This window comes from Macaca fascicularis, chromosome 1 (assembly GCF_037993035.2).
Source record: "Macaca fascicularis isolate 582-1 chromosome 1, T2T-MFA8v1.1".
NCBI classification, from domain to species: domain Eukaryota; kingdom Metazoa; phylum Chordata; class Mammalia; order Primates; family Cercopithecidae; genus Macaca; species Macaca fascicularis.
The window spans coordinates 119,908,030-119,935,900 of NC_088375.1; the positions used below are offsets into that span (position 1 = coordinate 119,908,030).

Below are 27,871 nucleotides of genomic sequence, written 5' to 3' on the forward strand. Positions count from 1 at the left end.
ACTGATCTGGCCGGGCGTGGTGGCTCACGCCTGTAATCCCAGCACTTTGGGAGGCCAATGTGAGCAGATCACCTGAGGTCTGGAGTTCGATGCCAGCCTGACTAACATGGAGAAACCCTGTCTGTACTAAAAATACAAAATTAGCCGAGCGTGGTGGTGCACGCCTGTAATTCCAGCTACTCTGGGGGCTGAGGCAGGAGAACAGCTTGAACCCAGGAGGCAGAGGTTGGGGTGAGCTGAGATAGTGCCACTGCACTCCAACCTGGGTAACAAGAGTCCATCTCAAAAAATAAAAACTCAGTCTCAAAAAAAAGGGTTAACTGATCTTATAGTAAAACCTTGTAATTAATGCAGATTTAGATGCAATTTTGTTATGAATAGAACCTGACTCAGCACAGCCCTCATTCTCAAATGGACAGATTAAAGTTCTTATTTGAGTGAGGGCAGAAGTGCAGGGAAGAGCAAAGTTGGGTTGGGAAACATCAGCCAAGGGACATGGCATGACAGAGAGTTCCCACATCCCTAGTAGTTTTATCAGCCAAGCTGAAAAAATGACATCAACTAACAGAGATTCTTAGAATTCTTGTTGGTATTTCAGAACAGTTCTCAAAAAGTATAGCCCACAAAGCTGCAGTGTCAGCATGGCACTGAACTAAGTCTCTGAAATTTATTATTGGCTAGGGGAGCAGGGTTGCACAGATTATTTTACTTTACAACAACTTGACTGTATTTCATGTGATTCAACTTCCAGGTCCTCAGTTACTATGTTATAGCAAGGTTTTACTTTTTTTTTTTTTTTTTTTTTCTTTTGAGACGGAGTCTCAAAAGACTCCGTCTCAAAAGAAAAAGGCTCTCAGGCTGGAGTGCAGTGGCACAATCTCAGCTCACTGCAGGTTCTGCCTCCTGGGTTCAAGCCATTCTCCTGCCTCTGTCTCCCGAGTAGCTGAGACTACAGGCACCCGCCATCACGCCCGGCTAATTTTTTTTTGTATTTTTAGTAGAAACTGGGTTTCACTGTGTTAGCCAGGATGGTCTCTATCTCCTGACCTTGTGATCCACCCGCCTCGGCCTCCCAGAGTGCTGGGATTACAGGCATGAGCCACTGCGCCCGGCCTTACTGTATTTTTAATTGACATTTTATACCTTAATTTTTCTTTCATATTGTAATTAAAATGACTCTCTAAAACTTAAGTCTAATTGTAATATAACAAGCTATTGTAGTTTGATATTTTAATTTCATCGTTTTAAAATCTCCCAAACTAATAGTTATATATCTTTACATTTAATTTTAGGCCATGCACGTTTAGTAACAACTTTTATTGTTATCTTTGCTAGTTGCTTTTTGCATCTCACTTGTAAATATGTTTCCATTTTCTTAAATATTAGGTTGAACTGTATAAAGTTGCCATATTTGCAAGTCGTAAGTGGTTTAATATTGGCAATTTTATATAGTTTGACATTATGCTTTACTAGTTCTTATAGAAATGGGCAATACTCATGTCTGAAAATTTTTTTTTTGCTTTTACTCTTGAGTAAAGTTTTATTAGGTTATTGAATTCTAGATTGACTGTTCCTTTCCCTCAATGCTTTGAAGATACTATTCCTGTTATCTTTTGGTATTGCCTTTGACTGGTGAGGTCTGCTGTCAGCATGATTGCCTTCTATAACTGTAATCTTGGTTTTCATTCTAGTAGTTAAGAGTTTCTTCTCTATCTTTGTTTCTTAGTTTTCTTATAGTATATCTAGCTGTTTCTGTTTGTCCCACTCAGGACTTGGCTTACAGTCTTGAGGGCTCATTTCTTTGAAAATTCTCATTCATTATGTTTTCAAATAGCATCTCTATTGCTTATCTTCCATGAATTTTTATTTGACTTATGGTAGAGCTTCTCATTTAATTCTTTAGTTTTCTTATCTTCTCTTTTGCAGTGTCTGTTTTTTCTTTTATCTCTACAAATTCTGTATGATTTCTTTTATATTCTATCTTGATAATTTTCAATTGTCTCTTGCTTACCATTTAACCTGTTTTGAGCTTATTCTGTGCTATTTTATTTCTCTATTTTCCAGTTTCATAGATTGTTTGGCCCTTTATCACAATTTCATACATATTTGAAATCTTTCAGACTGCTTTGTTTATTCATTTAAAATCTGTGGTTTCTAGGTTGTTACTTCTTGGTTTATTGTGTTTGTTGACTCACACTGAGATGTTGGGTTTCCTCATGTGCATTGAAGTTTTATTGTGTGAACCTATCTTCAGTGGGAGTCCTTATTGTGCTCTGGGTTGGGAGGTGTTCTTATGAGATGGTTTTGTGTTTGTAAGGTTACAGACAACTTTTTTGTTAGTTTCTTGACTTGGCATTTCGGTATCCTGTACAAATGGTACAAATTTTGGTTGTATATTTATATCTATGCATACAGCTTTTTTGGGGTTCTCTAGGACTGACAAGGGTTTCAGGCTGTAGGACGCTAAAAGTGTGCTCCATGCTTTATGAAGGGAGTTGAGTTTCACCTTTTAAACTTTGTTTTCCTGTTCCCAGCAGTGGTGCTGTAATAACTCCTGTGACCCACATGCATCAGTTCCTCACCAGTTGGGCTTTGAGTTTTCTTTTTGTTTCTGGCACTTCAAAATATTTTCTTCTTCCTTCCAGGGTTAGTTAAGTATTTTTCAAAGTACGCTTTAATTTGTTATGTTTTAGCCATTTCTGTGTTTGAGTTCAGGGAATCAATTGGTCTTTCCACACTTGCTTAATCACTCATCTTGAATGGAAGTCCACCAGTCAACTTACTGAAACTAAATTCCGCTTAACATTGTAAAGACAAACTACTTTGTAGACTTGTGTATTTTAGCCTTTTAGAAAGAATCTCATCTCCCACTGACCCCTCATCCCCAAATAAAAATGTTAGTAAATTGACATTTAAAAGAACAAATTCAGTAAGTTTGAATGGGTCTCTTAGAACTTGAGCTTTGAATTGATGAAATCACTTCTAGGGACTTTATGCATAGGGTCAGTAGCTTTGGTTTTAGAGTCTGGGTGTCAGTTTTTTTGTATAATGATCAGAACTCATCATAGCAACTAGGACTGAGTGATTAAGTCTGGCACACTCATCTGATGTACACTACTTATAAGGGGAATACATACTCAAATGTAAAGTGGCTCTCATTTTTATTTTTATTATTTTTTTTTGAGATAGGGTCTCACTGTGTTGCCTAGGCTGGAGTACAGTGGTGCAATCTCAGCTCACTGCAGACTCTGCCTCCTGGAGTCAAGCAGTCTTCCCACCTCAGCCTCCCAAGTAGCTGGGACTACAGGCACATGCCACCATGCCTGGCTCATTTTTGTATTTTTAGTAGAGGCAGGGTTTTGCCATGTTGCCCAGGCTGGTCTTGAACTCCTGGGCTCAAGCGATCTGCCCACCTTGGCCTCTCAAAATGTTGGGATTACAGGTGTGAGCCACTATACTTGGCCAGCTCTCATTTTTAGAGCAGACATTTATGTAATTTTAAAATTTATTGATAAATATGGAAGCAGATTGCAACAAGATCCCTAAAGAACCTTCAACTCTTTTGTTTTGGGAGTAAGACACCCTGGCTACTGAGTAATCCATCAGAGGTAAGTAATCAGTATAGGAGTGGGGTTTGCTGATGTCTATAGACTTGCATGTATTCCCTTGTGTCTCTTTGGGACTTCTTCATGCCTGGTGACTGAATTCCAAGCTTCTCTGAAATTTTTTTCAGCAAGTAAGTCTTACTCAGGTGTATCTTGTCATTCCTGTGTACTACGGACTGGGTTTCTTCTGCACTGTTGAGTTATTTTTTTTCATCTAAATTTGCTAAAGTTGCTTACATACTGATATATGTGCCTTGCTCCTTCTTTCACCCTCATTTTTTGGATCTTGTGTTAATCCTCTAAATTCCTTAATATCATTTTAGTGATGATTTAGACTAAGAAGAAGATGAATTTTTGTCTCCATAAGCTGTGATGTCAGCCTGCTAGATTGAGTTGGAAATTTATAAGAATCTGAGAATTAACTTGTTGAGTTTCAGAAAGTGTAATATAGAACCGTATGGAATAATTCATTTACACAGTACGGATCCTTTCAGAATATTGAATCTCTCTTGCTTAGAACATAGAATGGCTCTCCATTTTTTGTGTCCTTCAACAAAAGTATTCCTTCATTTAGATGTTGCAAATTTCTCATTAATTTTCTCAGTATTTTACATAGATGTAATTATATACATATAGATAGAAGGAAAGATAGATATATTTTCTGCTGTCTTTTGTAGCCTCCTATTCTTTTTTCTTTTAATTTGTAAACTTTGTACTTGCTATTATCAGTTTCCTTCTTTCTTAGTTGGGTTGGGGGTCCCCAAGATTAGCCTCAGGAACAGTGATCTACCAGAAGGACCCATAGGATTGAGAAAATTTGTTTTATTATGGTTGCATTTTGTTTTAGTTGAAGACATTGTAGTTGAAAGATACAGACTAAAATCAGCAAAGAGAAAAGATATATGTTGCAAAGTCCAAGAGAAAGCAGACCCATGCTTTCAGATGTCCCCAGCAACAATATGGGACAATACACTGGGAGTATTGCCAAGCAGAGAATCTCACCTGAGCCTTGGTGTCTAGATTTTGGAGATCAGTCTCATTGCCATGCAGCCCCCACAGGACTGATAATCAGCTACTGGGACTCCAGTGCACCCAGAGGTCAAACATGGTATGGCTTAAAGCCTCAGGTATACAAAAATACTCTTATCAGGCAGAATTTTCCACGGGCTCAGAGGTCATCTCCCAGGAACCTGTAAACGGCCAGTCCTGAAGACAGGCCTTTCTTAAGAAGGAATGTGCAGCATTTGAGCAACCCAGGCCTGCCAAGTAAACCCTTTCTTACACACTAGTATATTCATGTTAACTCTTCAACACCCTATTAAAGTGTTATCTTTTTGGTGAAAACTTAACTGATTCACTCTAAGAAGAGTTAATTGCTCTCAGATCTTTGTCCCTACAGTTACTTATACTCCTTTATAGTTTTATATAATACACTTTCTCAAGAGGTTTTTAATTCATGCTTTCCCAAATGTGAAAATATTTTTCCTTTTCCCCTTTCTTTTCACTTCACTATTTCTTCCTTTGGTTTGAAAAATTGTTTTTGTATGTTTCCTTTGACCAGGATCTTGTTATTTATTTTTATACCATATTTTTTGGTAAAATAAAGAGGAAACATTGATAAGAACAGTATTGTATTTTAAATCTATAACAAGTTATTTTTAAATTATTATTTTATTTTAAAATTAGAGATGGCATCTCACTATGTTGTCCAGGCTGGTCTCAAACTCCTGGGCTCAAGTGATCGTCCCACTCCCAAAGTGTTGGGGTTACAGGCATGAGCTACCTCACCCTTCTTTTAGAATGGTAAGTTTTATTTATGTTTTCATTTTCCATCAGAATGACTATATATGGTACTACAGTTTGTGTACCACACAACTCGTGGGGACTCAGTTTATATCCTAGTCTTTGGTACTTTCTGTAGTTGTGTACATTATAAACTATAAAAATTATATATTAATCTAGAACCCTTCCTGAAGGTATGGATTGTGTCATTTATGCTGTATTCTCAATTTCATGTCTGACATGTAGTCAATTTATTGTGTGGACTCTGGTGCTATTTTTACTTCTTTAGCCTCTGTGTGTTACCTCAAAAGTTTTTCCATTCTGATAAGTCCTAAAACATTAGCAGGTGAAGGCACAGATGATCTTTCTTCTCATATTAGCATGTATTCAAGTATCTCTAACCAAGTCAGAATTTATAAGATGATAGATTGTGTATTAGTTTTCTGTTGCTGCTGTAACAAAATTACCACAAACTGGATGTCTTAAAACAGCACCTGTCTTACTGTCTTACCATGATGGAGGCCAGCAGTTTGAAATCCCTTTCATTGGGCTGAAGTCAAAAGTGGTGGCAGGACTGGTTCCTTCTGGTGGCTCTGGGAGAAAATCCATTTCCTTGTCTCTTTCAGCTTCTAGTGGTTGCCTTTCTTTCTTGGCCTCTGGCTTCTTCCTACATCTATAAAGCACATCACTCTACTCCCTGTGTCCATTGTTACTGTAATTGCCTTCTACTCTTCTGTAGTCTTGTCTTCCTCTTGCTCCCCCTGATAAGGTCACTTGATAGCATTTAGGACCCGCTGGACAAACCATCTCCACAGCCTTAATCACATCTGTAAAGTCCCTTTTGCCATGTAAATTAATATTTTTAGTTTCCAAAGATCAGGATCTGAATTTCTTTTGGGGCAATTATTCAGCTAACTACATATTGTAATGTGGAAGCACTTTTTGGGAGGCATCATAATGCTTGTTTTTTCTTTTCCTAAATAGAATATCACTTTTACCCAAATGGAATAACTCGCTGGGTTATTTTACTGAGTTCTTGATGCTCATTTCTTTGGTCTTCTCTGTGATGAATTAATGTTCCCATATGGACATCATGCACAATTTATTTATTTATTCCTGAAGAATATTTTAAAATGTTGTTATTTTGTGTTGTAGTTGGTGTAATACGGTGCCCAGTATGCCGCCAAGAATGCAGACAGATAGACCTTGTGGATAATTATTTTGTGAAAGACACATCTGAAGCTCCTAGCAGTTCTGATGAAAAATCAGAACAGGTATGCTTCTCAATTTTTCTTTATATTCCTATCTTGATATCAAACTGTAAATTGTAAGAAAAGCATGTTTGGATAGTTAAGTAATTTAGGGTGGTTCTGCTATGGATTCCTGTTTCAGATAGAAACTTAAAGATAGCTTTCTTATATACTCTCAAACTTAGTTAAATGAGACTAAAGTTATTACTTAAAATGTCAAATCTGGGCCAGGCGTGGTGGCTCACGCCTGTTATTACAGCACTTTGGGAGGCTGGGGTGTGAGGATTGCTTGAGCCCCAGAGTTCAAGACCAGTTTGGGCAACATAATGAGACCCCATCTCTACAAAAAATAAATAAAAATATTAGCCGGGCGTGGTGGCGTGCGCCTTTAGTCCCAGCTACTTGGGAGGCTGAGGTCGGAGGATTGCTTGAGCCCAGGAAGTTGAGGCTGCAGTGAACCATGACTGCACTACTGCCGTCCGGCCTGGGTGACAGAGCGAGAGCCTGTCTCAAAAAAAAAGTCAAATCTCCACAGACTTTGTGTTCTGAGACTTAGATTTTTACCTACATGAATGATCTGTAAGGAAAAGGATTTTGTTGAAGATAAATGGATAACAAAATAATTTTATTCTGTGTACGGTGAAATAGACAGTATATTTAAGAACAAGTTTTTTCTTTTTCTTTTTTGGACCTACATTTTATATATTTAATTTAGATTAGTACTTATTTCCTCTTTTAGGTATGTACTAGTTGTGAAGACAATGCAAGTGCAGTTGGCTTTTGTGTAGAATGTGGAGAGTGGCTATGTAAGACATGTATCGAAGCACATCAAAGAGTAAAATTTACTAAAGATCACTTGATCAGGAAGAAAGAAGATGTCTCAGGTAAGATAGATGCAGTTGTAATGATTACAGTTAACCTCCCTCTTTTACCCCTATAGCATTTTCTACTTATTCTTTATAAACTTTGGGTAGCAACATCAATAGGAATTTAGAAAACTAGACAAAAATTTTATGTTTAGTTAAAAAATATTTGTTTTATTTTGCTACAGAGTCTGTCGGAGCATCTGGTCAACGCCCTGTTTTCTGCCCTGTACACAAACAAGAACAGTTGAAACTTTTCTGTGAAACATGTGATAGACTGACATGTAGAGACTGTCAGCTATTGGAACACAAAGAACATAGGTACAGAAATCATAATTGCTTACCAGGAAATACTATAAAAAGTGCTTGTAAAATCATTCTTCTTAAAGCAAATATTGATTATATAAGTTTGTCTCTTTTAAATCTAAATTTTACATATTTTAATTTCTTGAGCAATATATGTTTTGGTAAATTATTTAAAGATTTCCACATTTATATCTAATTGTCTTATGAATGTTTGTTAAAATGTATCATTTTTTAGGTTTGGGTTTACAAGAATGGAGTTATGTTATTCATTTGTTTGCTACTCCTGTGATTCAAATAAGCTTTTTCTTGGTGTCCTATAGTATTTTTGGCTGTAGTCTACAAAAGCAGCATTCCTTTTAACGTCAAAGCATAAATACACTGATTTCATGTTACATATAAAATTTGTAGAAAAGCTAGGGATTTATGAAAACTAAGCAGAGTTACTGACCCTCTAATACATACCTTTGTATTTTAACCTTGTACCCTCAGAATTCAGTAGTATTCATTTACTGTGAGTGTGCTTCATATGAACTGTTTGGGAACTGTACTAAAATTTCTAGTCAGTTGTGTGACAATATCCTTCAGTAAATTTCTTTAGCTTCCATGGCATCTGTTTATTACAAGTAAAAAGATGGTGTCACTTACCCATAGTCCAGAATTTTCCAAAGTGTTTTTCAAACAACAGTTTTTATGACTGGATGGGAATAGATTTTATTAATCTATTGCCAAAAATGTATAAGAGAACTTGGGTTAGCCATACTTAAATGTGTTTCTTAACGATATGATTTCTTAGAGTTTTTAATTCATTAGAATTCATTGAAGTTTATTAGAGTCTTCTTAAAGAGGGGATACAGTAATCCTAATCGTCAACAATTATTTCAGCCTTACTTTGTGCCAGGTACTTTTCTGAGTGATGAATATGTATTTAATTCATACCAACTACCCATGAGATTTAGGTACTGGTATTATGACTGTTTTAAATGTGAGAGAACCTACTTACAGAAAGCTGTAGTAATCTGTACAAAGTCTCATAGTAATTGGTAGTACCAGGATTTGAGCACAGGTAGTCAGACTGCAGATCTCTTCTTAACCCATATGCTCATTTTCTTCCATAGGGTATAGAGAATATAGAATGCAGAATGTCTCAAATTTGACTATATAAAGGTAGTGCTTTTTGTTCTTTTTCAAGGCATCTCTCACAGCTTTACAGTATATTTATTAAATTTTTGTACTCTTAATTTTTCAGAAATGTCTTAACCTATAACTTGACTGAAATCTTAGATTGTTAACAGTCTCAGTAAGACATTAGGTTACCTTTTTCACAGCTGCAGTCAGATCTTTTTTTGAGTGTTAGATTTCTTGTAGCTTTTTAAGTTGATGATGAGAGGCAAAAAGAAAAGGAAGATGTCACAGTTTTCCTCATTAAAGAATCGCTTCAGCGGCATTGCCACCTCAAAGTTCAACCATTATCCTTCCCTTTTTACCGTTTTCCTTTACCACTTATATCTAAGTCCTTATTATCTCTTGTATAATTTTTTAAAAACCTGTTTTTTCTCTTCCTATACTCACACAACACAGAGCACTTCTGTGACCATGTGTGTGACCAGTTTCCCCTCATATTGACTGATTCTCACCAGCTTGCTGTCCAATAATTCAGTTCAATTCTGTCGCCATCTACCTGGAGTTAGAGTCAGGTCCCACAAATTACGGGCTCAGTCCTGCAAACTGCCGTTCCACTTCAAATACCAGTCGTAAGTCTCGCCTTCTGGTACTTTAAAAAAAATATATATATATTTTAAAAGACAGGTTCTTGCTCTGTTACACAGGCTGGAAGGCAGTGGCATGACCATAGCTCACTGTAGCCTCAAACTCCTGGCCTGAAGCTGTCCTCCCTCCTCAGCCTCCCAAAGTGCTGGGATTACAGGTGTGAGCCACCGAGCTTGTCCCCTGGCCTCTGGTATTCTGACTGACTTACTGTAAATTGGGGGCGGGACGATTCCCACGACCCCTTCCTTGAGTTTGATCATTTGCTGGAATGGGTCATAGAACTCAGGGAAGCATTTAACTTACTACTGCCAGTTTATTACAAATCACAGCAATTACAACAATTTAGTTCAAAGATCTTAATTGGTTTTATTTGTGATTTTAGATTTGAGCAATACCTCATTCCATAAAATAAAACAAGTGTTTCAGTGAACTGAGCAGAGGAGGTTAGTTTTATAGGCAGAGTGGGACTGAAGAAAGCAAAACCAAAGAATAAAAAGTGGATTGGTCTTTTCAAAGTTACTTTCCTAGTAAGGTTGGAGCAGTGCAGAACAATAGAGAAATAACTGATTGGTTAACATCAAATTACCTCAGGTTACCTTTTGTTGTTGTAAGGATTAAAGACAGCACCGTAGGAGAGGTTTACCAAAAAAAAAAAAAAAAAAAAAAAAGGCGGGGGAGCTTAAAGACAGGGAGCTTTATTATCATACCAATTGAAACTGGCTTATTTGGGAAATTAGGGTGTTATCCCTCTCCTGATTTCTTGGATGGTCTGATAACTCATTTTCAGTTTGATGAAACTCAGCATGAGGGACTCCATTTTGATTTTTTTTTTTTTCCATTTCAACAGTTTCAGTGAAAGTTTGTATATAAGATTGCTTTATTCCTGCATCTTCTCATCTTGTTTATTCCTTGTATTTTGGCCTTTTCCTTTCTTACTTCGTGAGATTTGACTTTCTGTTCAAGGATCTTTTTGCGGTCTTTGTCCAATTTTAACCTAGTGATAACCACCATGCTGGGGTGAATGCCTACATGGACAGTTGTGCCATTAGCCTTTTCCCACTGCACCTGTTCAGTGTTGATGATATATTTCTTCCTGTAAACTTTGACTAAATTGCCAGTTTGCTGACCTTTATAGTGTCCTTGCACAATCTGAAATTTATCATCCTTTTGGATGGGCATGGAATGAATGCTGTACTTCTGTCTCAGCTCTTAGGGAAGAGGGGAAGACATAATTGTTCTATGAATGTGGGAAGATGCATTGAAACACCTTTTGTGTTTCTTGCTTCAGCCAGAAGTCACAAAGGGATTAAACTTTATTTTGGCCACTCTTGCTTCTGCAGTGACTGCAAAGGGGAAGAGAACTATATGTTGCTACTGGTTCTGTCCCTACTTTGATTTTTAGTCTGATCTGTTGGGGCCTCGTGCAGGAGCTTAGTCCAAAACAATGCCCTCCTGTAATTTTTGTTTAACTATATATATATGGAGAGAGAGAGAGATAATTTGTCTTGTTTTTTGAAGAGACGGGGTCTCACTCTGTTGTTCAGGCTGAACTCAAGCTCTTGGACTCAAGTGATTCTCACACTTCAGTGTCCCACATACCTGGGACTAGAGATATGCACCACTGTGCCCCACTTGACAATATTTTATTTAATTTTTAAAAAGTGATTAGGTCTTGCTGTGTTGCCCAGGCTGGATTTAAACTCTTGGGCTCAAATGATCCTCCTGCCTCAGCCTCCCCGGTAGCTGAGATACAGGTGTGTATCACCGTGCCCAGCTCAACAATATTTTAAAGTACAAATGAACAACTGGATGAAGAGATACATAGGGTGAAGTTTGTGGGAAGGGATGCATTATCCTCCACGTGTTCAGTAACTGGAAGCTCTCCAACCCTTACTCTTTTGGGTTTTTATGGAGATTCATTATGTAGGGATGCATAATTAAATTGCTGACCATGTGTGATCATGTCAGCCTTCATCCCTTCTCTCCTCTTCCTAAGTTAGGAAGTAGGGCTGAAAGTTCCAACTCTTTAATTATCTGGTTGGTTCCCCTGGCAGCACCCATCCTGATCGGTCTGGGAGCCCCCAGCCATTGGTCATTTTGTTAACATACAAAAAGATACTTATTTCAGAGACTCTGAGGGTTTTAGGAATTGTATGCCAGGAATAGGGACAGAGAACAAATATATACTGAAATATCACACATTTCTTCTCTTTTGTTCATGCTTTCATTTTATTTTCTCTGGATGGACTGTTGAAACCATGTCATTGGACTTAAAAGCCAGCCCCTCGTTACTACAACACATTGACAACTATTCTCCCTACTTTCCCTACTTCGAGGTTTACTCTGTCGAATTCATCCTGTCTGTATTGCTGCCAGGGTTATTTTGCTAAAGCATAGTTGAGCCCCCATTAAAAGAAATACTTAATAGTAGTCAAAGTTTAAGTGTTCAGTATGTTATCACCCAGCCAGACTCCTTTCCCCCGTCCAGAAAAAGTCAATACACTGAGACAGCAGGAGTTTCTGCAGAGAAAGAGTTTAATAATTGCAGAGTGACTGAGCGAGGAAATATTTCTCAAATATCTCCCATCCAAATTCCAACTCCTTGAGAATTTGGAGATGAGGGTTTTTAAAGGATAGTTTGGTGGGCAGGAGTTAGCGAATGGGTGCTGCTGATTGGTTGGGTCAGGGATGAAATCATAGAGGTGTCAAAACTGTCTTTGTGCAGTGAGTTATGCTGAGTCACTTCCTGAGTAGGGGTCACAGGACCGGATGAATTAGTCTCTTGGTATGGGTCACCAGCCTGGGTTGTATCAGTTAGTCCAGCAGAATGCAAAGCCTGAAAAATATCTCAAATACTAGTCTTGGGTTTCACAATAGTGATCTTATCTATAGGGGAAGTTAGAAATCTTGTGACCACTTGCTAGTGACTTAAACTATAAAATAAATTCCTCCCATAGTTAGTTTGACCCACATATGGGAATGAGCAAAGACAGCTTGTGAGGTTAGAAGCAAGGTGGAGTCAGTTGCGTTAGAGTTCTCTCAACTGTTATAATTTTGCAAAGAGAGTTGCAAGTATAACATACATTACTGAATTTTACCAGTGTCTTTCTCTTCATCGTCTTTTCAAAGTTAAGAAACAGTCCACAAGATCACCATTACTTCTGACACCAACTGCAGAGTTCCATGAAAACCCTAACATAGGGGAAAATCGCATGCCCGCTAAATTGATTTTTTACTTTCTGTATTCAGAGTGGTAGCCCTCCAAACAAGATGCTGTCCATTTGCCTTGGAATTGTCCATAACCCAAACTGCTCGTTGCTGATTAATAGAAAGTAGTTTATAGTATAGCACCCCTCTGATCACAGGATCAGCAGCTCCTCAGGTAGTTTCAAATTCAGCCTTAGGGAAAAAGAAGCTACCTGCTTATAAGTATAATGAGTACCTCTTTGCATTCTCCTGGTTGTAAATCCTGCACAAACTATTTCTATTTTGTAGGGAACTCTTCTGGACACTGCCTTTCTTATTAGAGTGTTTCTCTGACATCACCTAAGATATTTGTTGATCAAAATGAGACAATTTGTACTATAATCCCTGGTTTCAGTAGTTTCTTAGTTTTGTCTTTCTCATACCTAGACTACCTCCTTATAACTGGAGGTCACAGACATGGTATCTAATGTTCCAGCGTAATTTTTCCTTTTGGAGTTACCCTGAGATTAGTGACTGTAGCCCAGATTGGCTGAAATCTGAGTTTGGCCCAGTGTCAGGATCTGTCCTAACATTCTCTTATATTTTCATTTTAGCTAGTACAGAGAGCAGTAACAAAAGAATTGTTTCATTAACTTTTTTTGTTGTTGTTGTTAGACAGGGTCTTGCGCTATTGCCCAGGCTTTGAGTGCAGTGGCTCACTGAAGGCTTGAACTCCTGGGCTCAAGCAGTTCTCTCACTTCAGGCACCTGAGTAGTTGTGCCACCACACCTGGCTAATTTTTTATTTCTTGTAGAGATGAAGACTTCTGTGTTGCCTAGGCTGATCTTAAACTCCTGGGCTCAAGCAGTCCTTCCACCAGGACCTCTCAAAGTGCTTGGTATATAGGCATGAGCCACCATGCCTGGCCTACTTTTTTTTCTTACTAGTTTGCATTTCCTTATTTATCTGGTGGTTCACCTCCTCGGGAATTGGGTCTACAATTTCTAAATTCCATTGGTAAGTTTTACCTCTAGTAACTGCAGCTGCAGTTATATAACCGTGCATGACTGGGTACCCATCCAAGAATTAAAGGTTTATCAATTCCCACCTTCTCATCCTCCCTCTTTGCAAACCACCTGTTTTAGTAAGTCAGGGTCATTCAAGCGATCCCACTTCTGATGCTAACTATAAAATTAGAGAGTAATCCATGAGACTCCTTTGACTTCTGACACCACTTGTAAGATCAAGATTCCCCAAAACTACACTCAGGTTTGATAATTTGCTAGAATTTACAGAACTCACTGCAAGCTATTATACTCACAGTTATGTTTATTACAGTGAAAGGATACAGATTAAAACCATCCAAGGGAAAGATGCACAGGGCAGAGTCCAGGAGAGTTCCAAAAGTGGAGTTTCTAGTTGTCTTCTCCCGCTGGAGCCATGGACATCATGAACACCTCCTGACAGTGATGTGTGACAGTGTACACAGAATATTGCCAACCAGGGAATGTCACCTAAACCTTGGTGTCCAGAATTTTTATTGGGTCGGTCTTTGTCACATAAATGTGGTTCACCGGCCACATGGCAGACCTCAGTCTCCAGGACAGCTCCTCCTGAGGCTGATCTGAGACTATGTGACCCAGAGCTCCCACTGTAAATCAGATTGTTGACACAGACTATCTGGCTTGGCTCAAGGTCCCCAGGCAAACAAAGATAATTTTATCAGGCAGGACATTTCAGGGGGTTAGAGTTTACCTGCCAGGGACTGAAGGCAAAGGCTAGACCTCTCTTTGGGCAAAGTTAACTTCTTTACTGAACAATCTCTTATCTTCCACTTACACTCTAGTAGCAGGAACCCTCTACTTAACCCTCCAACTTTGTACATGCAGTTTCTTAGACCTGTATTTGTTAGGAGAGCCATTTAACCTTAGAACTAGTTTGCCTCTGTGTATCTTTTTGTTTTGTTTTGTTTTGATTTTTGAGTCAGAGTGCCTCTCTGTTGCCCAGGCTGGAGTACAGTGGCATGATCTCGGCTCACTGCAACCTCTGCCTCCTGGATTCAAGTGATTCTTATACCTCAGCTTCCCGAGTAGCTGGGATTACAGGTGGACATCACCACACGTGGCTAATTTTTGTATTTTTTTTTTTTTTTGAGACGGAGTCTCGCTTTGTCACCCAGGCTGGAGTGCAGTGGCCAGATCTCAGCTCACTGCAAGCTCCGCCTCCGGGGTTCACGCCATTCTCCTGCCTCAGCCTCCCGAGTAGCTGGGACTACAGGCGCCCGCCACCTCGCCCGGCCAGTTTTTTTTTTTTTTTTTTTTTTGTATTTTTTTAGTAGAGACGGGGTTTCACCTTGTTAGCCAGGATGGTCTTGATCTTGTGACCTTGTGATCCGCCCGTCTCGGCCTCCCAAAGTACTGGGATTACAGGCTTAAGCCACCGCGCCCGGCCCCTAATTTTTGTATTTTTAGTAGAGATACAGTTTTACCATGTTAGTCAGGCTGGTCTCAAACTCCTGGCCTTAAGTGATCCCCCACCTTGGCTTCCCAAAGTGCTGCGATTACAGGCATGAGCCACTGTGCCTAGCCACTTCTGTGTGTCTTAGCTAATGCTTTCTGCTCCATTCTTTTCCCTCCTTAACAATATTCCCCCTTCCTCTCTCTGGACTTAAGGACTTTTAGAGCTCGTTCTTTAAGAGTCTCAATTTCTTATATGCTTATTGATTGAGTCAGGTTTCCTATCCCTTCTGGGTTGTTTGTTTGTTTTTAGGAGACAGGGTATCTTGCTCTGTCACCCAGGCTGGAGTACAGTGGCGTGATCATAGCTCATTGTAACCTTGAACCTCCTGGGCTCAAGTGATCCTCCTGCCTCAGCCTTCCAAATTGTTACGACTACGGTAGCCATGCCTGGCTAATTTTTGTTTGTTTGTTTGTTTGTTTAAGAGATGGGGTCTTGCCATATTACCCAGGTTGGTCTTGAACTCCTGGCCTCAAGCAGTCCTCCTGCCTTGGCCTCCCAAATTGTTGGGATTACAGTTATAAGCCACTGCACCCAGCTCCCATCTCTTCTTGAGTCAACTTTGCAATTGTGATACTTTATATTTTTTTAGAAAATTATTTAGTAGAGGTTAAAAAATGTTGAATTAAACAACATTAAGATTTTATGAAGATGTATAGTTATATCTTACGATTGTTTATTATTTTTTGAGACAGAATCTCACTCTGTCACCAGGCTGGAGTGCAGTGGCGTGATCTGGGCTCACTGAAACCTCCGCCTCCTGGGTTCAAGCAATTCTGCCTCAGCCTCTTGAATAGCTTGGACTACAGGTGCACACCACCACGCCCAGCTAATTTTTGTATTTTTAATAGAGACGGGGTTTCACCATGTTGGCCAGGATGGTCTCAATCTCTCAACCTCGTGATCTTCCCCCCTTGGCTTCCCAAAATGCTGGGATTACAGGCGTGAGCCACATGCCCAGCCTGTTTCTGATGTTTTATAGCTGAGTTTATTTCCTGTCCTTTATTAGATTGGCCATAAGTTTATGGTCTTTATTGGTCATTTTAGTGACCCAGTTTTTAAATTCATTTATTCTATTCTTTATAGGTGTTCTGATCCTTACAGTTTTCTTTTATCTTTATTAATTTTTTGCTTAGTTTGCTTTTGCTGTATTCTTTTTAGAATCTTACATGAAACCCCAGTTAATCAAAAAGATGTGAATTTTCCTCTGAATTTAGCTTCATTCCATAATCATCCTCTTATACAGTCTGTTACTGTATTTTGTTTTTTCTTGCCTCTCCCTGCTGTTTGAATTTTTTGTTTAAATTAAAATAATTGCTGCACAGTGAAAAAGAAGAGCTATGTTTTGTGTGTGTATCTTTTAAGTGAAAATATACTACCAACTTTATAAGGTTGTTGTGAGGATTACAAGTACTGAGAATTGTACCTATAAAGTGCTTAGCATAGTAAGCACTCAATAACAGTTTAGCTGTTATTACAGTTGCAACCCACATGTTTTTTTTTTTTTCTCTTTCTTAAATTTTTTTTTTTTTATTGAAGTCTTCGATTCACTTTATGGCTGTGGAAGTTGTTTTGAAAAAGGAAAGCAGCTATAGAATAGCATGAAATTTTGTACCTGAGGACATTACTAGGTTTCTAGATAAACCATGGGGTTTTTCCATCTCCCTCCAAAAATTCTATTCACATTAAAGGAATTAAAAAATCTGTAGATTTACAAAGACTAAGAATGGGAGAAGAGACATCAATGGGGATTTCAGTCCTTTTTTTTTTTTTTTTTTTTTTTAAAGCAGGGTAAATGAATGGAAAGTTTGGTGGATCTGATATTTGACATAATGGGGTTGAATGATCTAAGGCCATGCAAAGGAGATATGAAGGAAGCCAGTCAGTATATTTCTCAGGAACCTGTAATACCTAGTAGTACCTAGAGATGATAGGTGTAACAAAAGTTGGACCTATTCTCTGGAGAAACAAAATCAGAGAGGCACTGGACTTGGGGATATTAGGTCCACATGGGGAGGAAGTACCAGGCTGAAATCAGGGAGATTAAGTGTAAATCTGCCCACTAAGCTCTGGGGACCTTCAGTCTCCCTGACTTGCTTCCATGTTGTCAATAATGATGCTTTTTCATTTCACTGTCCCTTCCTACCTGTCTTTTAGGATTTAGAGACCTTTTCACCCTCGCAAGAAAATTTAAAAGGAAAAAAAGTATGAGTTCCAGCAGACAATCGGTATAAATTATAGAAAAAAGAAAACAAATGTTGGGAAATTGTTAGATAACTATTGGAAGAAATTCATCTAAGAATGTAGAGTCATCAGTATGAAATGTCCCATTTAATGCCCAGAACAATGATTTTTAAAAAGACCCGTATCAAGGTGTATAATATCATAAAATGATAGTATGCTATGGATTAAGGTTAAGATCAATAAAGTTTCCAAAGCCAGCAATGAAATAGGAATCAAAATAGGAACATTAGGCCGGGCATGGTGGCTCACACCTGTAATCCTAGCACTTTAGAAGGCTGAGGTAGGCGGATCACTTGAGCTCAGGAGTTCAAGACCAGCCTGGGCAACGTGGTGAAACCCCATCACTACTCAAAATACAGAAAAATTCTAGTAAATTTTTAGTTTCCAAAGCCAGCAATGAAATAGGAACATTAGGCCAGGCGTGGTGGCGCATGCCTGTAGTCCCAGCTACTCGGGAGGCTGAAGCATGAGAATCACTTGAACCTAGGAGGCAGAGGTTGCAATAAGCTGAGATCATGCCACTGCACTCCAGCCTGGGTGACAGATTGGGACTCTGTCTCCAAAAACAAAACCAAAAAACAGGATCGTTAAAAGAAAGTCGGGAGATGAAGGGCAAAGGTTTTCAATCTAGAATGCTCTTTTTTTGAGATGGAGTTTCGCTCTTGTTGCCCAGGCTGGAGTGCAATGGCGCGGTCTTGGCTCACTGCAACCCCTGCCCGCCATGTGCAAGTGATACTACTCCTGCCTCAGCCTCCCAAGTAGCTGGGATTACAGGTGTGAGCCACCACGCCCAGCCTCGATCTAGAATTCTGGAGCTAAAGTATAAATCAATGTGAAAATAAAATGTAGACATGTTTCATCATGCAAGTATTTAGAAGCTTTGCCTCTTATGTACCTCTTTTTGGAAAGCCATTAGAGAATGTGATTCACCAAAATAAGTTAGTAAACCAAGAAAGTAAAAGGTAAGGGAATGCCTAAAATGACAGGAATGGGGTAAGACAGTTTAGAATGAGGAATGAAAACTGAGGATCCTATGAAGAAGGTCTCCAGGAAAAAAATGGAAGCATGTCTATTAAATTTGTTATATTGGGTCATTTGAAAAATAATGCTGACAAGTTTGGCATGTGGTAGTTCATGAGAAACATTAGCGATTGCAGCATGGCACAAGATGGAATAAATTTGGAGAGAATATATTTTGGAGAAAGGTATTTATTTCTCCTGAAATGAATAGTCACTTTAAGACCACACTCTCTTACGCTTCAGTCCTCATTTGATGTGAAGATGGTGTTGACTCGCTGTCACTAGAATTTCTTTTCCATTGACAGTTTTACAAGAGGAAGACCCAAACTGCATCCTTCATTACCACCACCATTTGCAGCCTCTGTGTCGTTATCAGCCTTATATCTACTAGACCAATATTGTTACATTTTTTATCCGTATTTTTCTGTTACCCACCCAAGAGAGTGCCACAAGTGCTACACTCCCAGGTGTCCCTTCATCTGTCACACTTTAATTCCATAGGCACTACATGTGCCTGATTCTGCTACTTTGTCCTTTGGAATTGTTGGGTGTCATCAGAATCCGTATATCCCCAGCCTCTTTTTTGATCATTTTCTTTGCTTTGTTTGGCTTAATGGACATTGCTTCTCTTGCAACTGTCGTGACTGGTGACTTTTTTTCTTTCACATCTCCTGTATGACTGGGCCTGGAGGTATGAGATAGATCTTTTTACCGTTTTTTTAGACCATTCTTTCTCTTTCCTCCCTAAAATATACAGATTTTAATTTCATGTCATCACCTATAACCTCTCATTGCTCCTGTCATCTAAAAACCCTTGGGTCATTCCCCTTCATCTCTCAAAGGTTTTTTTCCCTAACTCAGTGGTAAACTGTAGAATGCTACTCTTAAGTCCTAGCAATTTTAATATACATGGATTTGATCATTCAGACACTGTAGTCTTTGTGTTCTTTGACCTCCTTTCCAGTGTTCTTGTCGTTTACACTGCTGTAGCCACTCACATGCATAGTCATATACTAGACCTTATAATTTGTAATAATCCTATTCAATTTTAAGCATTCCTCTCTGTGGCCACATCTCTTACTCCAGCTCATTCTGCTTAGTATGAAACTTCTACAATTATTCAACCACACAGTGACTTTTATTTTAATCCATTGATCCTACTGCCCTTTCACTTTACCTCATCCCTTTGTGTTCTCATTTAACTCCTTCCCTGTTCAATGTCATGGCTAATCAGTTTAATCACTCCCTTGCATTTAGCCTTGACTTCCATATCCCACTTTTTGAATTCACTTGGCAGCATAACTACAGTCCTGATTAAACCTGACTTCCTTCCTATCATATTTTGTTTACCCAGCTGAATATCACAGGAGAAAAACACATTCTAGCATAACGATACCAATAGGTCACCTTCTCAATTCCTGACCACTTCCCTCAAGTAGACCCTTAATGTTGTCTGAAGTCATATTGTATATTCATACCTTTTCCTCTTTTAAATGTCAAATACTTCATCCTCACTCTGAAATATTGGCATTTGCTTCCAACTTCACTGAGAAAACTGATGCTATCAAAAAAGAACTACAGATGCCCTCTACCACATCTGCTTTTCCAGCAAGTACCTGTACCCATATTTCTACATTTCTGTTATCTTAGCTTGACTCTCTTCCTTCAGAAAGCTAATTTCTCTACTTACACACTGAGTTCCATCCCCTCATGTAGCCAATGACATTGTTTTGGAAATTTGCCCTTGTTTCTGCTAGACTGTCAGTTTTTCAGTCTCTAATAATTATTCCTGTATTACAGTATGCTGCTATTTTTCTTCCATTTTTAAAAACGAAACACGAATCCTTCTCTTTAACTTCCTTTCCACGCTGTCAGAGCTGTCCCTGAAAAACTTCTTAAAAGAATTGCTTATAATCATGGTCTCTAATTCCCCCTGTCCCATTCTGTCTAAATTTGCATACTTTCGACTGTCAGCATTATACCAACATTGTTCTTTTCAAGGTCATGAATAACCACTACATGACTAAATTTAGAGGTGATTTCTCAGTTTTCATCTTAACACCTTATTATATCAGCAACATTTGACATTTTTAATGTTCCTTTTAACACATTTATGTACTTGGCTACCAGAAGAACACATTGTTTTCATTTTCTTCCTACTAATTACTGTTTACTTTTTCTCAACCTCAAAGAAAATGCTTACTTTCTTTGTTCTTCTAGGTTGGATGTACCAGGGTTTACGCCATTATCTATACGTATAGTCTTAGGGCTTAAAATACCATCTATATGTTGTTGATTTCTAAATTTATATTTCTAGCTCATTGTTTATTGCTGAACTTTCAGATTTGCCTGCCCTGCAGACTCTAACATCTCCCACTTGAATGTCTACTTTTTCAAACATAACACATCCAAAACTCAGCTACCGATCATCTTCTCCAAACCTTTTTTCACTGGCAGCCTTTTCCCTTCTCAGTTTGGCAGTTGCATTTTTTTTTCAGTTGCATAGGCCAAAAATCTTGGCACCATCCTCTACTCTACTCCTCTCTCATACCCAATCTAAACTTATCAGGAAATCCTTTTGGCTTCACCTTCAAAATATGTCACCAAATCCTACCACTTACTACCTCTGTTGCCTCTAGCCTAGTCTCTACCACCATCATTTCTTGCCTAGGTTACTGCAGTAGTCTCTATGCTTCTAATACTACCTCCCTTCTGTTTATTCTTAATACAACTGCTAGAGTGAATCCTCAGTTGGGCTGTATCACTCCCCTGCTCAAAACCTGCAGTGACTCTTCAATCTTTATAGTGACTTTAAAGACCCTATATATGCATTTTATCTGCTACTACTCTGCCTATCCTCCATCTCTGCTACAGCTACACTGGCTTTCTGGCTACATCTCAAACATTTCAACTTTCTGGGTTTAAACAATCCTTCTGCCTCAGCCTCCCAAGTAGCTGGGACCACACCCAGCTAATTTTTGTAATTTTTATAGAGACGGAGTCTTGTTATGTTGCCTGGGCTGGTCTCGAACTCCGGGGCTCAAGTGTGATCCTCCCGCCTCTGCCTCCCAAAGTGTTGGGATGACAGACATGAGTCCCCATGCCAGGCTCCTTTCTCTGTTTTTTAATTGGAACGTATAATCTTGTTATATTTAATATAACTTGTGATATGGTTAGGTTAAGTCTACCATTTACTGTTTGTTTTTTATTTCTCTTTTTTGTGTTTTGTTCTTTTGTTGTCTCTTTGCTGCATTATTTTAAGTTTATAAATATTTTTTGGTGTTCCATTTTATAACTACTGTTGGCTTTTTAAGCTGTACTTTATTATTTTTAGCGATTGCTGTAGGGATAGTGATATGCAATTTAACTTAATGTCTACTTAAGATATTGTATGATTTTAGTAACTTTACAAAAGGATTATTCAGTTTACTCAATTACTATCCTTTGTACTGTTGCCACATCATTTATCTATTGCCACATCATTTATTCATGCATTATATACCTTAACATACAATACTTAAAAAAAAAAGCTGTCTTCTAAGGAAGTTATGAGGAGGGAAAATAAAAGCTGGTGTTTCATATTTACCAATTTATTACTGTTTCTGTTTCACTTTATTCCTTCTAGTATATATGAGTTTCTATCTTCTATATTCCTTTGGCCTAAAGAATATTCTCCAGCATTTCTTATTTTGCAGATTTGCTGAGAATGAATACTCTCACCTTCTTGTCATATGAAAATCCTCAATTTAAGGCCGGTGCGGTGGCTCACGCCTGTAATCCCAGCACTTTGGGAGGCTGAGGCGGGTGGATTGCCTGAGCTCAGGAGTTCAAGACCAGTCCGGGCAACACGGTGAAACCCCGTCTCTACTAAAATACAAAAAATTAGCTGGACGTGGGAACCTGTGCCTGTAGTCCCAGCTACTTGGGAGGCTGGGGCAGGAGAATTGCTTGAACCCAGGAGGCGGAGGTTGCAGTGAGCCGAGATCACCCCACTGCACTCCAGCCTGGGCGACCGAGAGAGACTCTGTCTCAAAAACAAAAACAAAAACAAAAAAATCCTCAATTTAGAAGGATAATTTTCTCTAGAATTCTGGGTTGACAGTTTTTTCTTTCAACATTAAAAAGATATTGATATTACTACTTTGTAGTCCAGCTTCCATTGTTTTGGATGTCATTCATATTGTTCCTTCCTGAATGTTTTATGGCTTTTCTCTGGCTCCTTTCAAGATTTCCTCTTTTTCTTTGACCTTTCCCATTTGACCATGAAGTTTTTAGATATGTTTGTCTTTCTGCTAATCCTCTGTGGTGTTCACTGAGCTGATTTTCATCAAATTTGGGAAATTGGCCATTATTCCTCAAAACAGATTGTCCAGCCAGTTGTGGTGGCTCATGCTTGCAATCCCAGGAATTTAGGATGCTGAGGTGAGAGGATCACTTTACCCCAGGGGTTCAAGACCAGCCTGGGCAACATAGTAAGATCCCATCTCTACCAAAAATTTTTTAAGATTAGCCAGGCATGGCAGTGCATGCTTGTAGTCCCAGCTACTTGGGAGGCTGAGGTGGGAGGATTGCTTGAGACCAGAAGGTTGAGGCTACAGTGAGCTGTGATCGTGCCACAGTGCTCATTCCAGCTTGGACGAGAGAGTGAGACATATCTCCAAAAACAAAAAACACCCCAAGTCTCCCAGGACTTCAGTTACATGTATGTTAGACTATTTGGTTTTGTCACAAGGGTCCCCCTGATGATTGTTCATTTTTCTTCAATTTATTCTCTCCCTCTCTTCTTCAAACTGGATACTTTTTATTGATGTGTGTTCATGTTCACATACCCTTTCTTCAGACATCTCCCATTTGCTGCTAAGTCCATCCAGTGACGTTTTTCATTTCAGTTATTGTACTTTTCTAGAATTTCCTTTTTCTCTTTTAGTAGTTTCCATCTATCAAGATTTCTTGTCAGTTTGTTCACTAAGAACCTATGTTCATTTAAAGGTTTGAGTAAATACACAGTAGCCCATTTAAACTTTTAGCTCATTAGAACATCTAGATCATCTTGGTGTCAATTTGTATTGAATACTTTTTTCTTTGCTATGAGTTAGGCTCTCCTATTTCTTTGAATGTCTGGTAATTTTTTATTGCAATTCGGACATTGTGGATAATACACTGTAGAAATTCTAGAAATTTTATCTTCCTCTGAAGACTTGATTGTTCTAGTAGGCATTTAAATTACTGTAAGCTTGTGTAAGCTTGATTTTATGCTTTGTTAGGGAAGATCTGTAGAAAGCCCAAGTCATTTCCCAAGCCTTTCTAAGTTGGTGGTACCTAATTTCTGAACCTTGTTTCTTATTAGATCTTGTCAAGGCTTGGTTTTATTTAGGTTTTGTTAGGACAGGACAAGCCTAGGGTAGAGCTTACTCCAGGATAGTATAGTCCTTTAAGGGTGACCTTTCTGGTTTCTCAGGTAGATCCCAGGGAGATTAACAGTCTTTCTCCTCTGAAGATAGAATTCAAACTGAATTCTTCTGGAACTCCATGATCTCTAGTTCTTCTCTTCCAGTGTCAACTTTATAGCAACTGCTGTCTGCTAAACTTTGTGTAATCTCACCCTGTCATAGATAGCCCAGACTTTGACCAAGGTCTTGTGAGGAATTCACACATATTCAGTATCTTCTCTTCCCTCTATCTACCCTCTGTTCCCTATTCTCATCCTACATCGTTTCCTCCATTCCAGTGCTCTGCCCCATGGATTTCAGCCACTGATGAGCCCACATCGTGATTTTTGCCTCTGTTCTACTTGGTCTCTAGCTCTCTGTTGCAGTTATCATAAAATTGTCTACAGATAGAGAGGTAGGATGATTATGATGCTCTCTAAAGGAATGTAGATTTTTGTCTACATGTGGTTCAGTGACGGAATATAGTTGCTTCATGTATTTCTGTCTTTTATAGTTTTTGGTGACAAGGGCTAGTCTGGTACCAGTCACTTGTGTCCTGGCTGAAAGTGAAGGTCACCTTTGTTCCACCTTAATAACGTTAATTTTTTTTCTTTCTTTCTTTCTTTTAAGAAACAGGGTCTCACTGTGTTGCCCAGGCTGGTCTCGAACTCCTGGCCTCAAGTGATCCTCCTGCCTTGGCCCCCTGAAGTGTTTAGATCACAGGCATAAGCCACCACACCTGGGGCCACCTTAATATTTTTTATACTCTATTGCAGTTTTGTGTATAGTTAGAGAAGAGTAATTTTAGATTGTTTTTAAGGATACTGTTTAAGAGAGAGTGGCTACTTAAAACCTAGTATCAGATATTTTTATTAAAGAGTAAGATAGTTTATGATGGTAGTTACTTGAATGATATAAGTGAGGTTTCTCTAAAATATTTTCTTAAAGAAATAGCTTTTCATCAGAGTGCGGTGGCCAACGCCTGTAATCTGAGCACTTTGGAAGGCTGAGGCTGGTGGATCACATGAGTCCAGGAGTTGGAGACAAGCTTGGGCAACTTGGTGAAACCCCATCTCATTCATTCATTCGTTCATTTTGAGATGGAGTCTCACTCTGTCACACAGGCTGAAGTGTAGTGGCATGGTCTCGGCTCACTGCAACTTCCGCCTCTTGGGTTCAAGCAATTCTCCCACCTCAGCCTCCTGAGTAGCTATGACTACAGGTGTGTGCCACCACACCCGGCTAATTTTTTTTGTATTTTTAGTAGAGATGGGCTTTCACTGTGTTGGCCAGGCTGGTCTCGAACTCCTGACCTCGTGATCCGCCCGCCTCGGCCTCCCAAAATTCTGGGATTACAGGTGTGAGCCACTGCACCTGGCCCCCATCTCCATTATTAAAAAAAAAAAGAAAAAAAAAAAAAAAGAGAGGGAGAGAGGAAGAGAGAAGGGAAAGAAGAAAAGGAAGGGAAGGAATCGCTTTTCTTAGAATTGGACTTCTGAATTAAGATTTAGTATGGATAAACTTGAGAGCTGATATTCACAATTCTAAATTTATATTAAAACTATTTAGGGAGATTTAAAAAAATATATTGATGCCTTATTCCTATTCTAGGCTAGTTAGATAAGAATCTTATATTATGGCCTGGATATAAAAAAATCGTTTTTACAATCTTTTAAGAATACTGGCAAATCATCCCAGGTGGTTTGCATTATTCATAGCTTTAAAAGAACCTTTGCTGAAACTCATTTTTTAGTTCTTCTGTAAATTCTTCTAAAAAAATTTTTTTTTTTTTTTTTTTTTTGAGACAGAGTCTTGCTCTGTTGCCCAGGCTGGAGTGCAGTGGTACGATCTTGGCTTACTGCAACCTCTGCTTCCTGGGTTCAAGCTATTCTCTTGCCTTAGCCTCTCAAGTAGTTGGGATCACAGGCGCCCACCACCATGCTCGGCTACTTTTTGTATTTTTAGTAGAGACGGTTTCACCATGTTGGCCAGGCTGGTCTCAAATTCCTGACCTCAGGTGATCCACCTACCTCGGCCTCCCAAAGTGCTGGGGTTATAGGAGTGAGCCACCATGTCCGACCCTAAAAATCCTTTCAGATGAAATCCAAGTAATTGAAGAATCTGAATACATTTTTGGTAGAAGTGATATGTAAATACATACCTACCATCAGTCCTCTTAGGGAGCTAGATTCAGAGCTATGGCAACAAATAAAGATTTCCTATCCAAGTATGATTTTTTTCATGGGGTACATTTATTGTCAGACAAATGGTTTGTTTATTGAACTTCACTCAACAAATGAGTACTCATTGATCTCATTTGTTTGGTAGATGTTCGAGTACTCACTATATGCGAGGTACCTTGCTAGGTGATAACTATACAGTAATGAAAAAATGTGCTCTGTCCTTGCTATCTTGGAGTTGTATAGTCTGTATGAGACTGAGATTGAGTATTTGGTCCCATAATAGTTCATCTGAGTATCTTTAAAATTTGAGTTAATTCTTTTGGGTATTGCTAAAACATAGCCTCATTAATTTTAATATTATAGTTTCTGATCCTATTAGGATATCAAACTCTCTGAAGAGCCCATAGGTTCAGTGAGTCAATTACCCAGCAGAATCATTGCTTATGGCTAGAAGGAGAATAATTCCGTATGGCTAAGAGTTAACTTGAAAGAGAAGAATATCAGGAGAGAAGACTTAAGGAAGAAACACATTCAGAGTCATTAGTTCCACAGATATAAGTTACCCATCTGGCAAAGAGGGCAGCAGGTGGGTTGAGAAGTATCCCATGTGAGCCAGGCGCGGTGGCTCACGCCTGTAATCCCAGCACTTTGGGAGGCCGAGGCGGGCAGATCACAAGGTCAGGAGATTGAGACCACGGTGAAACCCTGTCTCTACTAAAAAATACAAAAAATTAGCCGGGCATGGTAGTGGGCGCCTGTAGTCCCAGCTACTCAGGAGGCTGAGGCAGGAGAATGGCGTGAACCCGGGAGGTGAAGCTTGCAGTGAGCCGAGATCGCGCCACTGTACTCCAGCCCGGGGGACACAGCAAGACTCCGTCTCAAAAAAAAAAAAAAAAAAAAAGAAGAAGAAGAAATATCCTATGTGAAAATTTTATTAATTGGCAAAATTATTGCAGAGAATAAAACCAGTTGGTCGTTTTCCTTTGCAAAAATGCAGGTTTATCTCTGATTATTTATAGCTTATCTCTTACCTCTCTGTGCATGCCTAGTTCCTATCTTTGAAATAATTGTACGTGTCATCACATCTTCAAGAGCTCCCTTCTGTCCATGTATCCAATGTAGAATGTTTAGCCACTTACGTCCTCTCTATCACATCACCCTATTCAAATTTTTGTTTTCTCCTTAATTAAAATGTAAGGAAAGGAAGAACAGGACCTTATTTTACCTTATTTACTGTGGTATCCCTACCCTTTGAATATTTCCTGGCAAATAGGCAAATTTAGTTCATATCAATCATGACTACATACTTTTTTATTTTTAAAGCGATGAGGTCTTACTCTGTCACTAAGACTGAAGAACAGTGGTGTGATCATAGCTCACTGTAGCCTCATACTCTTGGACTAAGGTGATCCTCCCAAGTAGCTGGAAGCACAGGCATGTGCCACCACCCTCAGTAATTTTTTTAAAATGTTTTGTCCTGACAGGGTCTCACTTATATTACCCTGACTGGTCTTGCACTCCTGGCTGCAGCGATCCTCCCACTTCAGGCTCCCAAATTGTTGTGGATTACGGGGTGAGCCACCATACGTGGCCTTTGTACTTTAAGAGTCTTAGAAGTCTTTACGAGTCACAAGATATATAATTTATACACAGAAGTATACCTAAAGAAACTATGTAAAGAATAACAAAGATGTCTTTAAAAATGTGCGTTATGATTGT

At 39.0% G+C, this 27,871-nt stretch overlaps 1 protein-coding gene across 8 annotated transcripts in view; it reads left to right on the top strand.

Moving 5' to 3' along the window:
• Positions 1–27,871, top strand: part of TRIM33 (tripartite motif containing 33) — a 121,756-nt gene that overhangs the window by 45,527 nt on the left and 48,358 nt on the right. For 6 of the 8 annotated variants that reach the window (XR_012416226.1, XM_015430748.4, XM_015430755.4 and 3 more), the window contains exons 2-4: positions 6,543–6,661; positions 7,377–7,521; positions 7,689–7,821. Coding sequence is in view for 5 of the 8 variants with exons in the window: in XM_015430748.4 (XP_015286234.1) it covers positions 6,543–6,661; positions 7,377–7,521; positions 7,689–7,821 (397 nt within the window). In the remaining 3 variants the exon portion in view is untranslated. Of the gene's footprint in view, positions 1–6,542; positions 6,662–7,376; positions 7,522–7,688; positions 7,822–27,871 lie in introns of those variants that run through there. The other 2 variants (XM_073998438.1, XM_073998439.1) reach the window with 1 other exon arrangement.